At 35.8% G+C, this 24,413-nt stretch overlaps 1 protein-coding gene across 9 annotated transcripts in view; it reads right to left on the reverse strand.

The window, feature by feature from the left end:
• Positions 1 to 24,413, reverse strand: part of MLLT10 (MLLT10 histone lysine methyltransferase DOT1L cofactor) — a 125,112-nt gene that overhangs the window by 27,327 nt on the left and 73,372 nt on the right. For all 9 annotated transcript variants that reach the window (XM_079300844.1, XM_079300847.1, XM_079300846.1 and 6 more), the window contains one exon: positions 6,825 to 7,003. In XM_079300844.1, the coding sequence (XP_079156970.1) occupies positions 6,825 to 7,003 (179 nt within the window). The remainder of the gene's footprint in view (positions 1 to 6,824; positions 7,004 to 24,413) is intronic.

Raw genomic sequence — 24,413 nt, forward strand, 5'->3', positions numbered from 1 at the left:
ACACTTTACCTCAATGACTAATTACTGAGAGGTGAGACGTTTCACCACAAGGCACGCACCAAATATGCAGGAGAAATCTGAACTATCTGCACTCTGGACTTCCTAAGAGCTCTTACAGCATTCAGTATCTCAATGATTTCTATGTTAAGGAACAGACTTCAGAAAGTGGCCTGAAAAAAATGTAAAAAGAGAGTAAAGTTCTTAAGTTCTGGAAATCATCTCTGATTACAAGTCTAATGCAGTTCAATTACGCTAAGTTCCTTTGCACTGCAGAAAACAAAAAAAATATTGCTTAAATAAGTTTGTCGAGGTCATGTCAAAGACTCTAGTTTTAAGATGTTCTGATCCAAAAGTGACTACAGGAGTTTTACACCAATTCTTAACTTACATATTGTTGAGATGTGCATCTTTGGGAGCTGAGCAGGAATCTCATTTAAGAAACCAATCAACTAATTCAGGTCACATCTGTCACATTCTTAAGTCCTAGAACTGAGGGCAGCTTGACTTTTTTTTTCCACGTATTTATTTTACTCACCAAATACAATTTGATTAAACACTGATAGCTGATAGACCTGCCATATTCTAGAGTATCCACGGGGGGGGTGGTCCAGAACCATCCCTTAAAACACTGCAGGTCTGCCCAGCTCTAGCAAACTTCAGATGCCTGAAATTTTCCTTCTTTCCTTCCTCACATTTACTTTGTGCTGAATATTAAATTTTAAAAATCACAAATCCAAACCAGCAGGAAACGGGGAATGTTTCCTTGAACAAGAATGGGAAACAAAAGTGGACAAAAAAGTATGTTCCTTGGCCATACTGAATTTAAGAATGCAGCATCCATAAGTTGAGGTTACAACTGTAAACTTGGAAGCAATATCAGTCAGGTAGGTGCATTTTACTGTCCCATGAAAATGTCCAAACCCCACTCCTGCAGACTTGTAAAAACCCTCTCAATTTGAATTTTCAGCAAAGGAACATCTACTTGTTTAAGATGTACTATTAAATTTCTTCATAATTCCAGCCCTGTTGTGGAAATGTACAAGTAAGACTGGTCCCAAAACTTTTCCTAACTTCTCTGTAGAAAGGAACAAAAACTAAGAATAGAGTTCCTATTTCCTGTCTTTTCATTTATTTTCCCATGAGTGCCAGAATATAAAATAAAAAGGACAAGAAAGTTCCCTTGATAGCATGCAAAATGATGAGCAGACTTAAACTATGACAAGAAACAAACCCACTAAGACAGAAAGCCAAAAATAGTGTAGACTAGTAATTTGGAGAAAGAGCAGGGGAATACAGAGATCCAAAATTAGGGACTAGATTAATTCAGAAAATGAGAAAATAAAAACCACAGGACAGAGGCATCTGAAGCATCACATGCCCTATATTCAGAAAAGATCTCAGGACTCCTCAGCTTTCACATTCCTCTACTGTTAACAAATAACTTCAAATCTACTGGGGGGAGGGGGGGGAGAAATAAGCCTTATCTCCCCCTAGAAGTCGATCAGACAAAGGAGGATAACCACCTCTATATGAATGCTAAAGAAAATCCTGCTGCTTTTGTACTGCTCCTAATGGAAATAAACCCAAAGGAACTTTGGGAGGGACAATGGAAGTGATAAAAAGCAAACTTCCTTCACTCAGAATTGCAACACAGCAGCAGCACCTACCCTCCCAATTACCACATCTACATCCTGGAGGTAGTAGTACATTACACTATGTTGAAGTGGACCTATCATGCCATCACAAATAAATCCTGGATGTAAAGAACAACGAACAGCAACTGTTCAGTTTCCCTGTCCCTGTGCAAGCCACAAGGACTGCTGTTACAGATACTTCTTGTCCTTTCCTCTCTTCATTATCGGCCTCTGTGGCAAGGGAAGCACTGTGCATAAAGCAAGAAAATAAAACAGCAGCTGCAGAGGAAAAAAACACTTAGAAAAGAAAAATAATCTAGCAGCAGCAAAAAAATCCCACTTTAAGAAAATCTTCTGGATTATATTTTAGAAGAGGTCAGTAACAAGCATGTGCCATATTGCTTGAAATTGCCTCACAGATGTACTTATTACAGCCACCAAGAGCAGAGGTACCATCACACAACAGAATGAAAAAAAATCAAATACAAAGTGAAAATTTGATATTGAATTTTAAGAGTAAGAATAAAATCTTAAAATGTCTCAATGAACTGAGATTATTATGATGAAAAGATCATACCTTACTGGATCATATAGTAACAACCCCAGAAATTTGATGAGATACAAATTTTTTAAGTAAAAGACTGCGTATTTAAGCAAACTACTACATGTCATTTCCACTCCCACTAAAAGCACAATTGAAACGAGATTACAAGACACTTAAATACATTTTTTTCTTGAAGAAATATAGACTGAACCATTGAATGGCTTTAACAATCAATGGCTGAAGAAAGCCCAGTCAAAAACCTTTACTCCCAGTTCTGCAGTTTTGATTCTGCATTCAGCACCTGGGATCCCAGAAACAATTGGCCACAGAGCTCCAGTAGGGTAATTTCACTAATTTAAGTCATCAAAAAGAACACACAGCTCAAGCAATTTCAATCTCCACTCCAACCAAAGCAGCAAACATTCAATTATACAGTACTAAATGAATGAAAACAAATCCTGCTGTACACGACCAGGAGATGCTGAGGCACCCAGATTACCACTTTTTTATAAACATGCAAATAATTAAGAATAACTTACCAGAAAGAGCAGTACAACAAATTGTTACAGAACAGCGCAACAGGCTAACAAACACTTTTTTCTATAATTATGAAGCACTATGAAATATTTGAGATAGAAACAATGTTCAAGTAGTGCAACTCATGACCTGGCTCAAAAGGGGAAAGTTAAAGATTATATTCACAATCCAAATGGAAGAAAGAGATTCTTACCAAAAACAGAGCACGCATCAATAATCATATGAAAGTTAAAGATATAACTCTGAAAGAAAAGACACAAGTTTGGGATACAGCAATTTTCTGCTACATATGAATTAGGCAGTACCCACAAACATGTCAAGAGCACCAATTCATGGAAAACCAGGAGAAAATATTTGTGTGGACTGTACCCCTTTTCTACCACATTTTGCAACTGCTAAATGCATTGTTAGCTAATAAAGCCTTTTTGTAATTAAGCAGTGTATGCTTAATATATATTTTATATTTTGAATAAGCAGTCTATGCCCAAAACGATAAAAAAAAGAACAGTATGTAAAATAATCAGCATTTCTATCACATGGCATCTTCATTGTCCACTAGTTCCCACCTGGTGAGGAACACCAGCACTTCAAATCCATTATGGCATAGTATGGAACACAAGTTCATAATGTCTTCTGGATTTATTTGGAACAAAAATTATGAAAAAGAATTATGAGCGGCATGAGAGAAAAAAAAATTAGGCAGAAAAGGGGATTGTAACAAGGTCCATACAGTGTTTTTGTCTTACAAACAAACAAACAAAACCACAGTATGGAAATTATCATACTAGTCAATAGAACTAAAATTCAAAACTCAGATTTTCAAGTTGTGGGTTTTTTTAAGCTTTAAAAAAAATCAGTGTTCCTTAGTTGTTGAAGAAAAAAAAGCAGTTTGGGATTTTAATCGTCAAAGTTTTAAACAGGCCAGTAAGTTATTAAAAATAATAGAAGTTATTTTGTCATTTTGAGTAGCAGTAATTTAATAGCAGTTTTTAATAATAGTATTACCTAATTTAGGGCAGTTACTTTCAACTGTTTGCAAGTTTTTCAAGGCTATGAACAAAATTTTCTGCATTAAATGCCTATCATGCCATTTTAATCAGAAAGTATCAGCTAATTCTGAGACTAATTCTTTGGGGACATATTTTTTCCCCGAGACATTCTCTTTAGAATTTCTTAACACCCTTTAAAAAATTAGACATGCACAAAAATCCTTTAAAAATACATATATTTATGATGTTCCCAAAATCATAATTACAAGTGCCCAACAGACATCTAAAAAAACCACCTGAAATCTTACAGGATGCACCTAAGCAGCACATCTTTGAGGCAACTACAAGTTTTAGCATTATTCCAATAGCACATCTGCTAACATGACTGAATAAGTGAGCAGACAAGTTCGCTCACCTTGCTCTCTCAACTAAGAGTTTAACTAAAACCTAATTTTTTAACTATTACTTTTTACCTGCTATAGAGGTACAAGCTTACCTCAGCTTACAACCTAGGATGATGATTTTCTTTTAATCAGAATACTACACAAGAAACATACTAGCACACTCTTGTTTGAAGACTTCCATAGTCAGGAGATGGGTAAACATTGAGAATACATCCACAAGAGCCCAGAAAGCAGATAACACTCTCTGGAGTGGAATTTTGCAGAAATAAGTAGCTAAACCCTAGCCCTTGACATAAAATCAGTCATTTATGCTAAATGGGAAGTGAGTGGGGGAAGAGATTATATATAAATAAAATAAATAAGCAAAACAAACAAACAAACAAATAAATAAATAAAGGGCTGCTTCAAGTGGAGAGCAGCTGCATGGTAAACTAGGCTCTCCTGACTGAACCAAGGTAGTACAAACCTTATGCACTGAAAGAAGATTCACTGAAGCACTGGAGACTTTGTTAATTCAAATACAGGAGCACACCTTTACAGTTGTCAATCAAAACTCACAATTTCTATCCCCTTGTATATCTAAAACCCAGAACTCTAAATAGTACCTTGAATAACATCCTGACAAGTAAATCTATGACCACTTGAAAACAAGTTTGGTAGTGAGGCAAGACACACAACTCCTTTGCTTCTGTGGCAATGAAAAAAAAAAGCCCCTAAGGCAACTCACAAGAAACAAAGGCAAAGGAAGGACTGGAATTTTAAGCAGTTAACCTATGGAGGGCTCTCTAGTTCAGCTAAACAGTAAGAGAAGGTCCATCTCCTAGGGTATACGTCTCTTTTTTTGTGAGAATATGAAGGAAAAAAATACTATGGTATTTCTTTTCCTGACTCATAAAATATGGGTTTTGTCCAATTTCTTTTCCAATCTGTTTATCTTCTGACAGAGGTTAACAAACAGAAGTGCTGGTGCACAACTCCTGCTTATTTAACTTCTCCATGTCAATTGATTTTACAGACCTTTGTCTTATCCCATCTCAGTGTCTCTTTTTGAGGCCACGAGTCCTTCACTATTTACTCACTCCTTATAAAGATGTTCTTCGCCATTGTTCACTACCATGGCTCTTCTTGTACCTCTTTTGGCATGTACCGTATCTGTTTTGAATAGAAACTCTCCTCTCCTTTTAACATTGGTTTTATTTGCCCTCTTACCACCTTGTCAACACAGGCTGGTGAGGTCTTTTAGCAGTTTGTGACAGCTGATCCTCATAATGGCTCATTGCATAACCCAGCATAATCAGCAAACTTGGCGTGTGTTCCTCCTTTCCCCAGACCATTTATGAATGCCTTGACCTGTACACAAGGCCAAGTCTTCCCGAGACTCTGATGGCAAACCTCTACTCTGTGAAAACTGAGTATTGACTTAGTTGGGTTTTTTTTAAAACTTTTAACCTGCTACTAAACTATGACACAACCCTTTCTCTGAACTCCAAACTGTTCAATTAAAGTGCTGTCACTGAGTTAGTGTGTGCAGTGATCTCTGGAAATGAAAAAAAGAGGAGAACTACTTAAAGTACCACAATTTTAATTAATTTCTTTAAAGTAGTTTCTATCAATTTATGCAAAAGAGGTATCATTCAATTTTGGGTGAAAACACCTTATTTCTTTAGCAAACCAGTCCAGAAGAATGATGTAAAAATATGAACTGCCACCTATAAGAACAAATTGCTCTTTGATATTGAAATGTAATCTGTGTTGGTCTTCACACAGCATTTCTGCTATCCATGCACTATACACATCTGCTTATGCACACGCACACACATTAAGCTTGATTTTTTTCACGTTTATATCTACTTTCTTAGATCATTGTAGATAAATTACAAGTTCATTGTTTATAAGCACACAAAAAGATTTATAATTGGCATGTTCATTGGAAGAGAGATTCCCATTGCAAAATGAAAAATGCAAGAAACAAGGAGCATAAATTCATCATATATACTGTAGTATTCCTTCATACTTCAACAGTAATAACAGTGACTTTCTGCAACTATAACTTCATACTCTCTTATCTTGATAAATGTAATTTTGTCCAATTTAAATTCATACAAAACACTATCATAAAGGTATTTTTTCTGGTTCATTACTTCAACTGTGCCATCCTCCTGCACTTCTCCCATGCCTCCCTTATTCCTTCTCCATCAAACAAGAACTATGGATCTTCATTTGCATGACTTTTCAAATACAAAACCGTAACATATACATCAACATTCATTTGTTACCAAGATGTCAGCCTTGGCTATCTCTTTACTAGAACTAACATAGCTGTCCATTTGTTAAATCTCTCAAATAAACCACTCTTTAACTGATACCATCACTTTCGCATAAACACAGAAAATGTTATGTATTTTACTTTTTCAAATCCTATGTTCTGATAAAACATTGGTTAGAACACTGATGAAATGCAACCAGCATTTATGCTACTAGTCAAAATACAGTTGTTATTAATAAGCACTCACTCAGAGTACATTTTAAAAAGTCTATGTGCTCTACAAATTAAGACTATGTAATACTATGGGGAACTTCCAGACACTACAACATTTCACAACAAATATAATGCTTATTTAACCTATATTCCAAACAAATTATGGTTTCTTTTAACACTGAAATTAAGCAGATCAGTAACACGGTTTTCTATCTTAAAACTCTTGTGATAGTTTACCTGAGTTGCAGCAACAACAGTAGTTATAGAAGGCGCAGTTGAAGGTGATAGAGCTCCCACTTGCTGCAAGTGGCCTGAAGCCTGCTGAGGTAAATGAGAACTGGAAACGGGAGTGCTAGATCCTGAGCCAGATACTGCATTTGGAAATGATACTGCTACATCATTGCTGCTAAAAATACCTGAAAAAAATTACAAAAACGATTACATGCATCTCTCTCTCTCCCCCTCCCTCTGTTTACTAGTAACCATGTAAATATGCAGTAGAAAATTAATCAAGACAAACAAGATCACTTAATACGTAATGCAGAAAGCTCCCGTGTAGAAATTCTAACCATGCTGATTGATAAAATGCTCTCGTCATTTAACATTCTATAGTTCAGGGAACACAGATTGATTCACTTTTAAATTTTTGTAAAACATGTGTGATAAATCAAATATTTATGTGCATTACAAACTGCTCAAATATTAACAGTGGCAGAATTTCTGGCTAAAATGCCTGCCTTCAACTGAGTCTGCAGTCAGAGTTCTTTCAATGTATTACTGTTAAGTAAAGAATGAAGTATTGGGCTATATAACTGAACGCACACCATACAAATAGAAAAAGTACTTTTTAACTTTAAAATAAATGTTACTAAACAACATACATTTGTTCAAAACTGTAATTTTGCAACTAAGGACTGCTTGTGCTTTTTCTGAAAAATATTGACAGCAAGTCTGAGGACAAGGTACTCAGATTTGCCAGTAGAACTGGTGATATTTCATTTATTCACAAACTATAATCCATCCATGGTCTAAACGAATGCTTGACTAACATTTCTGCTAGAACAGCCAACAAATAAAAACTAAACACGTTAACATTAGTCAGACTTGTAAGTTAGCAATTTAAATAGGAAGAGTTCACACCCCTCTGTGAAGCCATTACTTCTGTTCATCTACATGCAAGGTAAAGTTCATTATAGAGGTTGGGAAAAAAAACCCTACTGACCAGAAGCCCAGGACAAGAAGTAGTACCTGTCTATGAAACCGTTAGGCTCCACGTGCATTAGATAAGTGAGCTGTCAGCTGGCCAAGGAATATCAAGCATGGTAGCACTGAACTGCAGTTAGAGGAAGAGTGCCACAGGGAGTAAACAGAAGTAGAATGAACATGGTTAGATCAAAAAAAGCAACAGAACTGAAATGCCAGTTAGAAGGCAAAGGGTGGAGCTAGTTTGTCACTCATACAAATAATGATTTGAAGAAGGCAGTGACAATAAGAAGATACGCAATGTTAAAACACCACTCGCCACCCAGATATCCCTCTGAGCACAGGCAGTCAAGGGAGACTAACACCATCCAAACCCACACATAATATGCAAACACTGATGCATCTTAAATTCCCTGACTCTATTAACTGTCAAGAAAAATGGAAGAGAAAATCAGCCAGACCCACTAGAGAAAGAAGATACGAAAAAGCAGCTGAAGACACTTCACAACAACATTTTCTCCTGCCTAACCAAGGTTAGTGACTTATCTTCTCCCCAGTCTCTTCATCATAGAGAAATTCCATACCTGCTCTGCTTTCCTACTAACCTTCATATCTTTTTCCACTTATCATACCTCCCCCTCCTTGTTTTTTTTCTTGGTCACCATCCCCAAAAGCTAGAGTTACAACCTTATTAGCAGTTAAGATCCTTCAAGTGTTTACTTTGTTATGATCTTTTTCCAGTCCTAGCTAGACCATTTAACTGGACGGCACACTTTATGCATCCTGCTGTAATTTGTCCCTACACACCACCAAAATGACCATGATTAAAAAACAGCCTAGTTACTGAGTCTACTCTTAAATGTGACGTAACTACAGCCACAAAAACTGAAATATAACCCAAGTCCTCAAAAGATTTTTAAATTTGCTTTAAATCACCAATTTCATATTAATAAAAAGGATGAGATTTGACCCTTTGTTTTTTGATTGCAGTAAAACAATTAAATATACAAACCTTCTTGAAAATATGAGATTCTCATGAATTATCAGGCTTCAGGAACCATACATTTTAAGAATAAAAATAATGAAATATCACAACACCTGTGAGCAAACCATAAGAGCTCATCACCACAAACACTATCACTCTCATAAAACATCAACAGCAATGAGAGGAGAAAACAAAATTTTTGGTGAGAGACAAGTACTAAAAATGAAGGATATTTTGCCAGAAAGGGAAAACAATTCCAACATTTTAAAGTTATTATAGATTTTTTTTATTCTTAATTTTTTAAAATCTTACATATTTAATAACTGCAGAGCTTCTGCTGCTTCTATTTTAATGATAAGGTTTATTCTTCCTCTTAAAAATAAAGTTCTGGAATACAAGCAGATAGTTATGAAATCACAGGCAAAAGAATATTTCAAAAGAAAGAAAAGCAGCGAACTGGTTTGCCAGTGGAATGAGATATGCTAATATTTGTTGCCAGTTGTTGTAGTAGTATTAAAAACACTATTTGTTGGACAAATATGACCTATCAGCACACGTTTTTTGGGGTAAGTATTTCCATTTAGAAACACCTTACTTAACACAAAGTGCATGCACTTTCTGAAACTAGTCATGCAACTACTCCATGCAGCATTCGAATAAGAACTGTATGCTGAACACTCAAATAAAGTAGTGATTTTCACACTGTTTCAAAAATACCTGTATAAAAACTATGTATGTATCATGTTAGAAAGCCAAGACAGTACACATCTAAGTTGTCCTATGGGGTTTGGGGAGAGATAAATCACTTTCTGGATCAAGAAGGAATGATAACAAAAACCTGAGCAAATCTCTGTAAACTACATTAATGTTTAAAACAAACAAACCACCTTCCTATATTACTGAAAAGCCAAAAAGCTGTAACTTGTGATGAATGGCATTGTGCAATTTGCCAGCAGCATAAATAGCATGGTCAAATACAATCTTCAGCATTAATCAGAGCACAGTTCTTCAGCTCCAGATGGAAATGGACAGAGTGTTGTTCAGGTAAAGTCTGACTGTGCATGACACCACTAACACAGCTGCAGAACATGGATTTCAGGTTCTAACAGATAAAATGCACATGTAGCCTACATGGATGGCTAGAAAGGCTTAACAAAAAGGAAACTGCAAAAAAAATTTAGAAGTGTCTCTGGCCAACAAATAACTGCCTGCTTAGCACAGAAATGTAGTATATATACAGAAGGGAACATATCAGATAATGCAGACTGGAAAAAAGACATTATTTGTGCATCATCAATGACAAATTCGGTAACAGGATATAAAAGCACTTCAAGAATAGTGAAAATCAAGACAGCCTCAAAACTAGCAAGGTGGCACACAGAACGATTTTACTGGTTTTATTCAAAATCTCAAAAATAAATAGTATCATGAGAAGAGGAGGTAACAAAACTAATTAAATCCTGCATTTCCACAGTGCTGCATCTCACAGATGACATCAATACACAAAGTTTTCCCACCACAATTTCTGTATTTAGCTATGAAATCCTCACTGCTTATTTTCTAGTACTACATCCCCCCATTATCCAGCTCTCTTACATCCCCTTATTATGCTGGTGACTGCCTAGTTCAGCAAGAGAAAAAAAAACAGGCAGTGGTTGGTTACTTTTGTACCCATATACCATCTGTTCCTATTACAGGAATAGATGTTTTAGACTTTTTTTACTGTAAACTGGACAGCAGACTTAAAGCTTAAAGCTTGAGCCAAAATCAAGAGGGACAACATCTTGACTGCTTAGCAAGCTCGGAAAATGGTCTCCCTAAAGCTGCATTTTCTTCTGTAGGTCAGAAATTTAAAACTATTACCACAATTCTGAAAAGAGGAAGCCATCTGAGATATTTTTCATAGGTTGCTCATCTTAGCATTTTTTCAAAACTTCAGGAATAAGAAGCTGCCAAAGCTTCTTATTTTTCAAATGTAAACTTGTAGGCCCACAGAAGTTGCACAGAACTACAAAAGGGGAGGACAGATGGGCATGGAGTTGGGACAACAACCTTAAGGGAACTCATAGTAAAAATCACAGTAATAGAAGGAAATCTTGAGTTATAAGAACAAGAACTTCTCTATACAAACTGAAGCGATAAGCACATTTTCAGTACCTTCACTTCATGTGGTAAGCTCAAAAAGTCTCCCTTAAAACCATGGCAACTTCCAACACAATGCAAAATGAAAAAGTGCCTTTGCAGGAAGCAGCCCATTCATCAGTAACTAAACACATACAAAGAAGTGATTAAGTTTCATTACACAAGAAAGAACATCTCCTGTTCCAGTGCAATGTCAACAGGGGAAGAAAAACCCCACTACATTATTTTTAATATCATAAACAGAAGTGAATCTAATGCAAAACAGAAGCAAATAAAAACGGATTATTTTTGACAGTTGTCAAAGGAGATGAAAGTTGCACTTGAAACTGCCAAGGTAACAACAATATTTCACTTAAACTTATGAGATAATGAGCTCGGATGCTAGGGCCAATCTGTTCCCTTCATGAAGGAACCTGCAATCTAAGAATCAAATAATCATACAATTTTCCTGCTGGGGGTAGAGGGGAGAATGAAAGATACAAAGTACAAGCGTACTCAATATTTTCAAAACTGTTTTTCTAATTGTTTTGAAACAGTTGTTCCAGGTTCATACCTATTGACAGAAGGTAGACTGCCACAATTATTCCCTTTGAGAACACTCTGTAGAGTGGATTTATAGTCATAGACCAAAATAGTTGACAAGAATCTTGACACAACTGAGGAACATACTGCCAGCATGGGCAATATGACACATATATGGTGAATCCATGAACATATCACCTACATATACACCAAAGACCTGAAGTCTGCTATCAAACTCCATTACAATTAATCCCAAATCCTTGGCAGCTCAGCCAGCAAAAGATATTCAGGTGATCTCTTCTGTCTACTCCTCTCCCTATGGTCAAACCAACTGTACAGCTATCTATAATCAATCAGAAATGTGTTCAGCAATAGGGTGGGGGTGAAGGATCAGAATAGATCCATGTGCTACTGAAATGGTCAACTGTGTTCAGCTAGTACCAGCTGCTAAAGTGAACTTGATTTTACACTTGATTCCACGTTCATTGATGACCACTCATGTCAGCAGTCACGTTCCCACTTTGATTAATCCAAGCTGATGCAAGTCTTACATTGCAGCCCTCCACTGCAGAAAGGCTCAAACCCACATTTTCACAGCCCACCCAAGATGAATTTTCTCTCTAAGAGAAAAGGTGAATGTGACATGAGGAGACAGATGAATGACATGCTAGACCAGGAAGACAGGGAGAACTGTACTGTTTTTCTAGCTCACTATATCCATCTCTAACAGTGAACAATAATAGCCACACAAGGTAAAGTACAAAAAGGGGCAAGCATGTAATAATACTTTCCTCAAATGTTCTCCCAGCCTCTAGAAACCTATAATGTATGAATCTTGAGTGTGAGCAGTGGTCTTTGTAATTATTAGCCGTAAATATGCTTCCAGCCTTGCCGCAATGAATATCTTCCATCCTTTCTGAAGAGTTGAAATTTTCACAGCGTATCTCATGGCAAAGTTACACCTTATTTAAAGTGTGCAGTCTTTTTTTTGGGGTGGAAGATGGCCAACACAGGGACAAAACTCCTTTCACTGGTTTCCTCCAGATGTTCTGACTTCTCACAATAATCTTTGAAATGCTTTATAACTGCCCGTTTATGTTTCACAAGTAATTCAGCTTTATGAAATAGGACATGTTAAGAATTTCATGCTTATTCTACCATGAGTCAGAAAGTTTTCAAGTACTCTTCTAGAAAAGATACCACGAAAAAGAGCTCCGTGATCATAACTGACACACATGCTCATAACCACAAAAAACACCTGTACTTCAAGTGTGCCACAACACAGAAAGATCTTTGTAAAAGAAACAGTTAAACAGATACATAAGAACAATTGATAAAGACCTTAACTTTTTGAGATTCAACATTTAAAATGCTCACTTTTGTAACAGTGAGCCAATACATACAATCCTAAGTTCCTTAAATACAATAAACTAAAACCAAAGCAGTTTTAGGCCCACTAAATGAGTATTCATGAACAGAAGCATGACTTGTAATCTACATTTCTTAATGATTTCAGAAAAACTTACTGTGTTTGCTTAAGATCTCTGAAATTATAGCTTAGCTAAAACCATTGTGACAGCCATCTACCTCAGTGCTGGATGTTGAGTCACTGGAACGACTAGATTCCTCTTCACTGTGAACATAATAGCCTTTTATGGGAGTTTCTCCCTTTTGGATTCCAGTGATCTGAGGCTGGGGAGGGAGCAGGAGGGAAGGTGGGACAGCTGTTACTCAAATTTCTGAAGGCTTACAAATAGTTGTCATTAGCAGCAGTTACAGCTTTTAAGTGGTATTCTATTCATGATCAGACAGTTACACTTAAGACTGCTATATCTGACAACCAAACAGTAATTACTCAGTACTTAAAAATGTGCATAACAGAACTACTTCAGGCTGACTTTTTAATTTGCCCTTCTCTTGTTCTTCGTTTTTATCAATTTAGATAGTTTAGCTGAGCACTAATGTCTTCATGCTTCAATATAGGCAGATGCCTTTTTATCAACACTGAAAAACTCTGCCCAAGTTGGGCTAGATTCAAAAATTTCAATTCACTCTCAGTAGAGATTCTGTTTAGTTTAGGTTATCTTGTTAAAAAAATCATACCATATATACTGAATTTTGCCTGCATTGACAGAGAGGCCAAGGCTACAGAACTGAAGTTTCTTTGGAAACATGTTGTCCTCTAAAAACAATCACAGCACTGAGACTGGCACAACGGATGTCTGTTCTGTATTATGACTCTCCTCACTGCAACTCAGAAATCAGCATGAGACAGAACAATCAATAACAAAGACCTAAAAACAGCAACAGGAGTATGAAATAAAACAGACAGAAGACAGAACAAGCAAGAACTGAAGAAACCACAGAAAGGCAACAAACGTACGTTACAATTTACAACTATCCCTAACAAAGTAATCAGGTGATTGCTTCTCATAGTCTTTTCTGAAGTATTTAGTATTAAGTATATTATTTAGTATAAAGTATTTTTAAAATTGTCAAGAGGTATGTGTGCTCTATATATATGGAGATGCGTATACAGACATGTATATCCCTCTTGCTCCTTTTCACTGGTACACCCATAGAAGAAGAGATGAGACTGCAATATCAAGTCAAAAAAGTTTGACTGCAAGATGCAGAGTACAACTTGGAAAGACAAAACACATTGTTATCACACAGTGAACAGCAGTGTCAACTTTACATGTCAACAGCAAATTGTGTGGTTTTTAGAAAAAGGCTTTGAAAAAAGCATGAAAGATATAAGAAGTTGACTATACAACTGCAAAATACAGCACTGAGTACACCAAGTCTCTTACAGGCAAAACTGCAGTGTTCCACTGCCTGCCTTCAAGTATCTTGACTCCTTTCTCTTCAGGCAGGCATCTTAATGGAACAGCTTTCATGACTCCATTTTCTAGTCCTCTTCTTTAGGACTAGATTCTTTCAAACCAGTTCAATATTTTAGCTATTATCTTTCCTCCTTCAGAGTTTGTCAGCACCAAATTTCAGCTGGCAGGGTTTGCCCATCTTTATAGCAAAACTGTTAATAATAAACCTCTCTGTTGCAAACTTGTATTTGTTTCCACTCAAACTGAAACTCACAGGTTTTCTTTTTGGTACTTTATTGCTGATGTGCAGCTGGCTTAAACTCAGTGCAAGAGAAAACAAGCTCCTCATACAGACTCTATCAAAACTCTTACTGACAGTGACACTTACAATCCTCAGCATTACTTGACACATAATCTGAATATGCTGTTGGAGTAAATGATCTTCTTGTATTAAAATATTTATCTCAAGTTTTAATACTTCCTTTTCATCCTATATAAGCACACGTGACAAGATCTCTTCTCTCTATTCATATTTGTGTGGGGAGGGAGGGAAGGAGAGAAAGGCAATACTGGGGGAAAAAAGCAAGCAACTTAACCTCAGAAGGTATCATGAAACATCACCACCACCCAACCACCCCAAGAGAAGGCAATTAGATGATAAATCCTGTCCAAACACCATTCTAAAACAAACATTTAGCTACCATTATGCTGCTCCACAGCAGTAAGTTATATAAAGCATTACTATTGTTTGGCAATACATGCCCTTCCAACTATCCATGCCATTAGTTTAAAAAACAGAAAGTGCTATGTGCAAAGAAGTCACAAATGGCATTCCATCTATTTCTATTCTGCACCCTCTTGTGAATCTATACCTCTTCAACATGAAACAGCAAAAAGGGCTCTGCTTTTAAAACAGCAGAAACTCACCAAGTCCAAATTCAGCACACTTTGTCAGATACCCTTCAGATGTTTTATTTTTGTTCAGAAAAATGGTGAGCTTGCTTTCCTTCATCTCAAAGCTGGTTCAGAGCACTGTAAACCTGGGAGAGTGAGAGGGAAACCCTATATCAAAAGAGAAAAAAGCTAAACCTATTTTACTAAAGCAAGGCAAATCTAGAGAAATTTCAATATTTCTCACCACGTGTAGACTACAAAACATAAAACTAATGTAATATTGAAATTTTTGTTATTTTAGAAACCCACCACCCTAGACTTCTGCCTAACAGGTATAATTTATGGCTCTGACAGTGTGAAAAGCAAAAAATCTATAAAACCATAACGATCTTAAAATGCATAAAACTTGACCAAGCAGTTTCAAACATTTAAATTCTTTTGCATACACTGAATTTCAAGTCAATACAATTAGCAATGCATACAGCACTACTCTTCTAACATACATGCACTGCATTGTGGCTGCCACAATTAGATAAAAATTTCCAATTTTTATTAACAGATCACCTGAGACCAATTAAATATCACATTGAGAAAAAAACTTGATAAATCTTCAAAATTAGCCTTATGAGAGAGTTTTAAATCTTCCAGGCACTTGTGAATACAGCTATAATTTTTTCCTACAAACTAACAATACTCTTGAAAAAGTAAACCAAGTTCTAATTTAATAAGATATTTCATTTCCACTGGCTATGAGTGAATACAGAAACAGGGGTACAAAGCAGATGCTGAATACTAAAAGGAAACAGCCATCAGATACATTAAAGATTCAATATTGCTCCCTCTGAAACTGATAGTTCTGTTATCAGTGACACAAATGAGCAGCATCAGGCTGTCAGAACAAAGAATGGACAAAACAAGGCTACCTTCACATGCATTACTTGTAGTAATTTAAGTAGTCAGGAAGGGAAGTGGGAGAATGCCTGAGGTAGACACCACTGTAACACACCTATGAATGGAGCACAGAAGAAGGACCAGAAAACACTATTCACAAAATTAAAGAAAAGAATCTCAGAACTGGAATAAAACTGTTATCGTTTTACTTCACACATACAAAAAGATCATAAAAAGAGAACTGAGGAACTATTGACCTATCAGGCTCCTGCAGACAATCTACAAAAGTTTTCACTCAAGTACTGAACAATTGACGCACTGCAGACCTGTATTTCACCGAATCCATAGAATATGCAGACCTTCAATCAGGCTTTTCCACAAAAGGCTACCCTTTGTGATAAATGAACCTCTGAAAAAGATTCTAATATAACTTACCATTATGTATGGCATTCATCAACTTTGCAAAAGCTTTTGAGTTAGCAGAAAAAGGGCTTCATGTTAAGATCATGTTTAACAGACACACAAAAGAATGTATGTATAGATAGGAACTTCAGTGGACAATAATATAGCTGAATACATCTTTCTTGTATTAGAGCTCTGATCATTTACAGTAGCACAAATTGTAAAATGGATTTATTTCTATCTACTACAATTTTTTACTTCTATTTCTTTTATCAGTGTTGGTTAGATATTAAATGTCGAGTATAAGAACATTCCAGTACATGCCAATTAGCTGTACTCTAAAGCTAGTATTACAAATAAAAATTCAAATTCTTTCCAGTGGCAATCAGTCCCCCCAAGAAAAGACTGATTTTAATTTCATTGTCTGAAACAAATTTAGGAACTCAAATGGAAGTTGCCTTGCTAATTTTAATCACAAGGCATCTGTTTTGCTTCACTGATAGATTGAGATGAACTCAAGCAATCAAGTCTAACAGAAAATGGTTGTGTCTCCTGGACTTAAGAGAGCTCAGTTCAAGAACAACTCAGATACATACAAAGAACATCCAACAAGTGGCACACCACAGGAGATGCTCACATAACTTCCTTTCCTTCATGGGCTGGGGTTTTTAGAGAGTACTGATCTCTGATGCTGAAGTGCCAGAACACACTCACATGCTCCAGCCCAGCCTCCACAGCCCCTCAGCACTGCAATGCCCAGCTGCAGAGTGGGGCAGTCATGAGGGTACCAGCCCTCTCCCACTTAACCCACCAGCTCGCTCCTGCTTAGGGTATCATTACTACAGAATCAATTTAGTTTGTTTGCTTGTTCACTCTGTCACAGTGCTAAGGAACAAAGCCCTCAGTTTACACACCTGGCTGTACAAGGTAATCAAATGAATGATTTTAGAGGCCAGAGTAGGGTGAACACCTCTGTCATATTCCCATAAGGGAATTTTCTACCTGCATCAGCCTCTGAGATCTGACTGTACTAACCTATTTGGGTTCCAACAGGGCAACTGCCTTTAATGCTTTATTTTTCTCTTCTTTACTCTTACCACAACTGAAAACTACTAAACACTGCTGTCATAAGCCATATTTTAACTCTTCTGAAGGGCCTTCTGAACATCAGAATTAAAAAAAATGAATGAAGACATCTTAAACTTCTGTCATTCATACTCAAAGATTACAAAAATAACTAAAAAGCAATTTTATAAAATTCAAAAGCTTTGACTTTCACCTATTGACTAAAACTGAATCAAAAAAAAGCCAAAGGTACTTCAGTGGAAATACTTCTAAAATTTTGAATACTTAAATTAAATCATTAGGTACAAAACGTGCTCTCTAAAGAAACATAAATACTAATGTTTGGGGGTTTAAACTTTATGGTACAGAAAAAACGCACAATGTACAAAATTCTGTATTATTCTTGACAGAAGTGCATTAATCTGAAATAAATTAAACTGATAATTTTAATTAACCTTAGCAGTTTCCAGAGAACTAACAAAACACAAAAAACCACTCATAATTTACAAGGAAAAAAATTACTAAAATGCACAGAACTAATATGACTGGAATCACATTATACTACACAGACAAATTCTTTCTCAGGTGCAGAGGACACAATGCAACTGCAGTCTGCCACTCTTAAGTGCTGAATCACTTCACCCACACCTACTCTCCACAGCCTTTATTTGATTATAATTGTATCTGTTCTCTCCAGTTATGCTCAATTTTTGTGCACAAGAAATAGCAGCCATTTTGATCCATCACTGTTTTCAATGCTAAAGAAAGTCCTTTTCAAATTTAAGGAGTCATTGGGTAGGTTTGGAAAGAGACTTGGAGTGGTGTTTTTTTTTTCTCTTCTTTATTTTTTAATGCCAAAGCTAGATCTTTTGCTTTTGTTTCTTTAATACTATACCAAAAAGGAGCCACCAATAACCCAAGCAATCACTTACAATGTATTCCCAAACATAATTCAACAAGTCTGAGAAAGTTTCAAAGCAGAATACACTAGGTATGTCCCAATACAAAATTTACTACTCTAAGATAATACTTCATAGACAAACAGGGAAGATATGCAGTTAAAGAGCTAACAAAACATTAGCTGTTCTAACATAGATCTCATCCAATCACACAAGGAAGGGCCAGCACTAGATCAGTCCTGCTTGTGACTGATGGAGCTCGTTCTAGACTTCCCCCAAGCCTCTCCACAGAACAGAAGGACAACTGTTCCTCTACCACCACTCCCTTCCACACTCCATACACTAGTAGAAGGCAGATGAAAAAAGGTGTTTTATTCGGGATGGAAAAAAGAGCTACTGTCTTGGTTCCTGTGTAACTGCTTTTACTGACAGCTAGGTCTTTCCTGACTCCTGCACTGAAGTACCCCATCCCAGCCACCCAGTTTTCTGCTACAATGTACAGCCAAATTGAAATCCAACCTGCTAAGGTGCCAAGAAGGGTTAGGGATGGTGAATGGCAACTATATACATATATTTATAAATATATATATTTGTGTGTGCTGTAATAGCTGGACTTCAGTTCTCATTGTTTTCCTTTATTTGTCATCTCTGCTGCTTCCCACATTTTTGTATCAGTCTTGGCTAAATCTTTCCTCTCTTCATCCAGTCCTTACAGCAGCTGCTGTTGTTTGCTTTATTTAGAACCTCACAATTATTCCTCCTTATAATCAATTCTGCTCAGGAAAAACCTTGATGCCTCCAGCTCATTCATTTCAACTTCTGAAATGACTCATCATTAATACCTACATCCAAGCCACCACTCTCTGGCTGTTCATTACTCATTTTTAAGGAAATTGGTTATGCATACAAAAATGTAAGTTCCATTCTAAGCTTACCACTATTCCACAATAGAAAAAAAGACTAGTGACTTTGTCCCTAGGAAGGATTATATTTGCTGTAACCAAACCCTAAATCCATCAGATTAGGCATTTGGCCATGACAGTTATCACACTTTAAGGAAAAAAAAAAAAAAAAGAAAGTGAAAAAACCCAAACAAAACAAATTCCAACAACTTGCATTAGACATTCTTATGTGAAAGCTAACTATATTGACAGCTTATAAGCCACTTTTTTTGTTTAGGGGAATGAGGGGTGTGTTGGGTGTTTGGTTTTTTGTTTTTTTGCTCAGGGGTTCTGTTGAGGTTTTTCAATTTACTTGGAACTTCTAGTTATTCTTATCTCACAGATGTTCAAAACATATAAACAATGGGAAACAGAAATAAAATCAAGTCAAGTAGGTAGGATCTAACAGAACTACTCACGCACAAGTCCCAGTCACATGTTCATATTCTTCAGTTCCTGGACCAGTTTCCACTAATCCCTTCTCAACTCAGATTTCTAGAGCTATACTGGTCCAAAGAACATAGATGCTGACTCACTTTTTAACAACCAAAATGTTCCATTTTTTCCTGTTACTTAGGTTAGTGAAAATCCTTTTCTGAACCTTCTACCAATGCATGTATTCTCCCACAAAAACATATGCAGCAAGCTAGATCACTGTCAAAATGAATAGTTTCCTTCTTGTTATCCTTATGGCCTTCTCACACATCTACCAAATCTGACACTGAAAGATGAAGATTTCTATTTAAAAACTGAATTTAAAGTATATAAAGAGCAATATGAAGCAATGAGTTTGCATCTAAACGAGGTGTTAAATCCCAGTTTGGTTCAAATGAACAAAAAATGGATTTAAATTCAGAATTGGATATGTAGCAGCTTTTCTAACAATACAAATAGTTTATTTCAGTTACTATTTCCTGCATTACCACCACAAAAGCCCTAGCAACAACTGTCCTGCTAAGAATTTTGACAGCACACTTTGTGTAAATTACATACCTGCATATCAAGTTCCTACAAAACCTTTCCAGAAATGCCTAATACTCTTGAAAGAGAGTTTTATTTGAGTAAATTTCTGGAAATACACTGTTGCCAATTTTCTGCACATTGGAAATAGATTTTAATCATGTTGGGGAGATTTATCAAAAATGAGCTCACATTCAGATGGTTCTACACGCAGACCATGCAGGTACAGGTAATGTTTGTACAATATCAGGAATTCCATGTAGTGAAAAGTTACCAGGACACACTGTCAACTTACTGTACCCAAGGCACATCTTTATGCACATGGAGCTACCAGAGTCCCACCTGGCTGCAAATCCTCCACTACAGAGCTAGAATTGCTGGGGTGCATGTGCTGCAGCACTGTGCCAAGTGACATGTTACAGTACCACAGGCGAGCTGGAGCTTCAGAAAGCTGCTGTTCTTAGTCCTATCACACCCATATAACCTGCTCAAGGAAGAAAAATTAATAAGAATTCTCACATAATAATTCTTAATTAATAATAATTCTTACATAAGAAGGTAGCATAGGGACTTGATAATCAGACACTTAGCCCTATTATAATTGTTTCAAAAAGCAGTATAGCTCCTATATGAATGTGAGTGTCATCCTATATGAGAGTCACATGAATCTCTCCATTCTCAGTCTTAATGGATTTGTCCCTGAGCAACATCTTTCACTGAAAAGCTCAATTATTTTAAGGTAACTAGTCTTTTTTATGCCACTGTATTATGCTAGCATTTCTATTTAATTTTTTTATTTTCTTTTTGAAACTTTACAAAGGAATTACAAGAAATCATTATGATAATCAACAACAGCTCTAGACATCTCAGCTTCTCCCCAGATATAATCCTGAGACAACTTTCAGCCTGTTTAACTTCTGGCACTGCAGCTCTTCACATCAAATAAATGGAAAATTTAAATGCTAAGTACACGTCCTTCTAATTTTAAAAACCTGACTGTAGCATTGTCACATCTGACTGACAACAAAAACAAAAAAAATAATTTTACCATATGAATTGGACAGTCTTCAGAAGTACAAAAATGTTTCAAGAACTACCAACACATATACATCACTTATTTTTCAGATATATTTGATTTCTGAAAGGCTTGAAAGTCTGTAAGATCTGAAAAGTACAGTTTTCAAGGAAGGGTAAAAAACCCTACTGCTCCTATTATAGTCAAGCCTCTTCTCTACCCTCCCCCACACGCACTTTTTTATGTTCCCATGTCACCTTTAACAGATTTTATGGAGTTAAAAGACTGATTGCTATCTCACATTTGACTTACAAAGAATGCCATACTCTAGTAATGGACTCCAGATGCTGAAAAATGTTCACACTCAAGAAGATGAATATTTTAAATTTAAAATACATATATACAAAATCCACTTAATTTGATACCATTTTGAAAGTCCTTTTTTCAAAATTAAGTCATTTTAAAGGAGTTTCTGGGAAGTAAACAGTTGCAAGTTGCAAACACTTGTATCTCACTTTACTTTCCAAGAAGCAACAGAATTAAGGAATATATCCTTGATCTCCAGAAAAGGGATACACATCCAAAGTAAATATCAAGTTATGCAACAAAGACATCTGATAGGACAGAAATTTTAATTGCTTCACAGTGTCTCCTTATTCCTCCACTCTAGTTAAAATTATAATTCTTAGTTTTATAATAAAAGTTAAAGAACTAACACAATCTAAGCACAAAACTGGAAGTTTCAGTACATTTTCTACCCTTGTTTTTTTTAATGTAATAATGATAATACCACATATTTTCACTCCATGTATCTGCAAAGACAATCAGCCACTGGAAAAGCAGGCAATTAATTTTCTTCACTATGGAGACAACAACAGTAGCAAAGCTGCCAGCCAGATCTCATTCATGCAGGGTAGTGCAGGCAGATTACTCAGGCCTAAACTAAGTTTTTATTCAAACCTAACACCAAATATATACCAGGCACTTTGTAAGCTATGGGTCAAATAGAACATAAAAGCAAGCAGTTTACAAAAGCTCATGAACTTCACTGAAAACCTCCCCTTACCAAACAAAACAGATTTATAGCTAAATTTGGAAAGTAGTAAGTACTGAAACTTAAGTAGCCTTTAAGCCCTTTCCCAGTCCATTTTCTTCTTTGCCAGTATAGTTACAACTAATAATAAAGATAGTTATTATGTTTCAAAAAGACTGTGTTTAGATTCCAATTCTGCAAATAATTCTGTATGGGCAAAAACCCAGACCTGCAGAATTTCTTGTATTTGTTATTAAATTAGTATTTGGGCAGAAGACTCACAAAGCTTGAATAACAACAGTATTTCAAACAGTTTAGAAATATTTACATCTTTCTGCTAAGCTGTTTAAAAGTATGTCTTTCTCCTGAAATTACTATCTACCAAAATTTTCTCTATTTTGTTATTAAATGAAAGACCTAAAAGGGAAGTCAAGAAAATACACATTCTCTTTCCCATATTGATTTTTTGCTTTGTTGTGGGATTTTTTAGCATCTGAAATGTATTACAAGATCATAATTTAAACACACAATTTGCTGTTGACTGTCAGAGTATAACAAATAAATAAATAATGACATTTTTTGAAATTTAAATAGAAGCTAATGCCCAGACTCACCATAATTTAGGAATCAAGTTTAAAGACACCATTTTCAAAATTTCTATTTTAACCTGACTGACACATTCTCATACAAGAATTAACTGGTCACATAATTTCCACAGCTGCCAACATCTTCTCTGAAATCAGCAGGCCTTAGCAGCTTGACATGGAAGCTCTATCCTAATTATTAGAACTTCCCTTCCCTGGACCATTTATTTTTTTTTTTTTCACTTCAGAAAGCCCTCCCATCTGTTTTCACTCAAAACAAAAAACTTTACAATTTTTTGAGAAAGAAAAACTTTTGTCTTGTTTTAAATCAAGTTTTGTTTCAAAGCAAAAGTTCAAAAAGTTTCTGGTCTTGCAACACTCACAGGGAAGCTGATTTGCATCTCATGCACAAAACACTGCTTCCATGGAAAGTCAGGCAGCTTGGAAACTTCAAGAATGGAACAGGCTGAACATTTCTCATTTTCAGCAGCCCATCCAATTAAGCACTATATTGCATTTTTCTATTAACTTTCTTTTTTTTAAAAAACAGAACAGAATATAGGGCAATTACCAGTATGCAATTACCAAAACCATTTTGACCAGGAATAGTAATTCTTTTTGTACAATAATTATGATCATGTTTCTAAACATTTTTGTAAACTGAAATATTCTCAAATTCAAGATATTCCAGTCCAGCACAGAGCTTCAGGCTCTTTGAAAAGTATGTTTTAAAAATAGCAATCATTGTATGCTTCTTCTCAACTTTCACATTCATAGTCATATTTTAGGAGGAAATTAGCATCTTAAATAAATATAGTACTTTGCTACCTGCAACATGTAGGGAGTAATTTCAATTAACTGTGATGTAATTTTTATACCCCTTCTTGAAATGAGTGTCACAGTGATGACAACAGCCTTTCCCCCCTTGAAGTATAATAATGTTCAGTTCTCCATCATTATTCAGAAGTTTTTCATAACTGTTTTCAAAACACATCTCCATTAGAAGGTTCATTGTTCAGTACTTTTTGGTCCTTCTTAATCGAGGAATTCTTATTTATTACATTCAAGCACATTTTTTACAATATACGTTTTTAGAAACCACTCTGAACCCAGCAAAGACGACTTAACTTCTCAATCTCTGATAAAAGCATAGAACATACTAGGCTGGAAACTAATTCCAGCAGACCCATGATGCCTGAAAATTTACTAACTACTGTATTTTAAAATGCATTCATTGCCCAGTTACAAATTATGTCATATGCTAAACTGATGCACCATGCTAATATTTTTTTTTTTTAAATCAGAGACAATACAGCACATAATTAAGTTCACAGGTAAGGACCAAACAAGAATCTTTGCAAGCACATTGACTTCTTAGCTCCAGAACTTCCTGAACCTGTAAATCAAATAAATACATTCAACTAAACTATATCTTCTAGAAAATAAGTTTTCAGAACTAAGATTT

This window comes from Erithacus rubecula (genome assembly GCF_903797595.1).
Source record: "Erithacus rubecula genome assembly, chromosome: 3".
NCBI lineage: Eukaryota > Metazoa > Chordata > Aves > Passeriformes > Muscicapidae > Erithacus > Erithacus rubecula.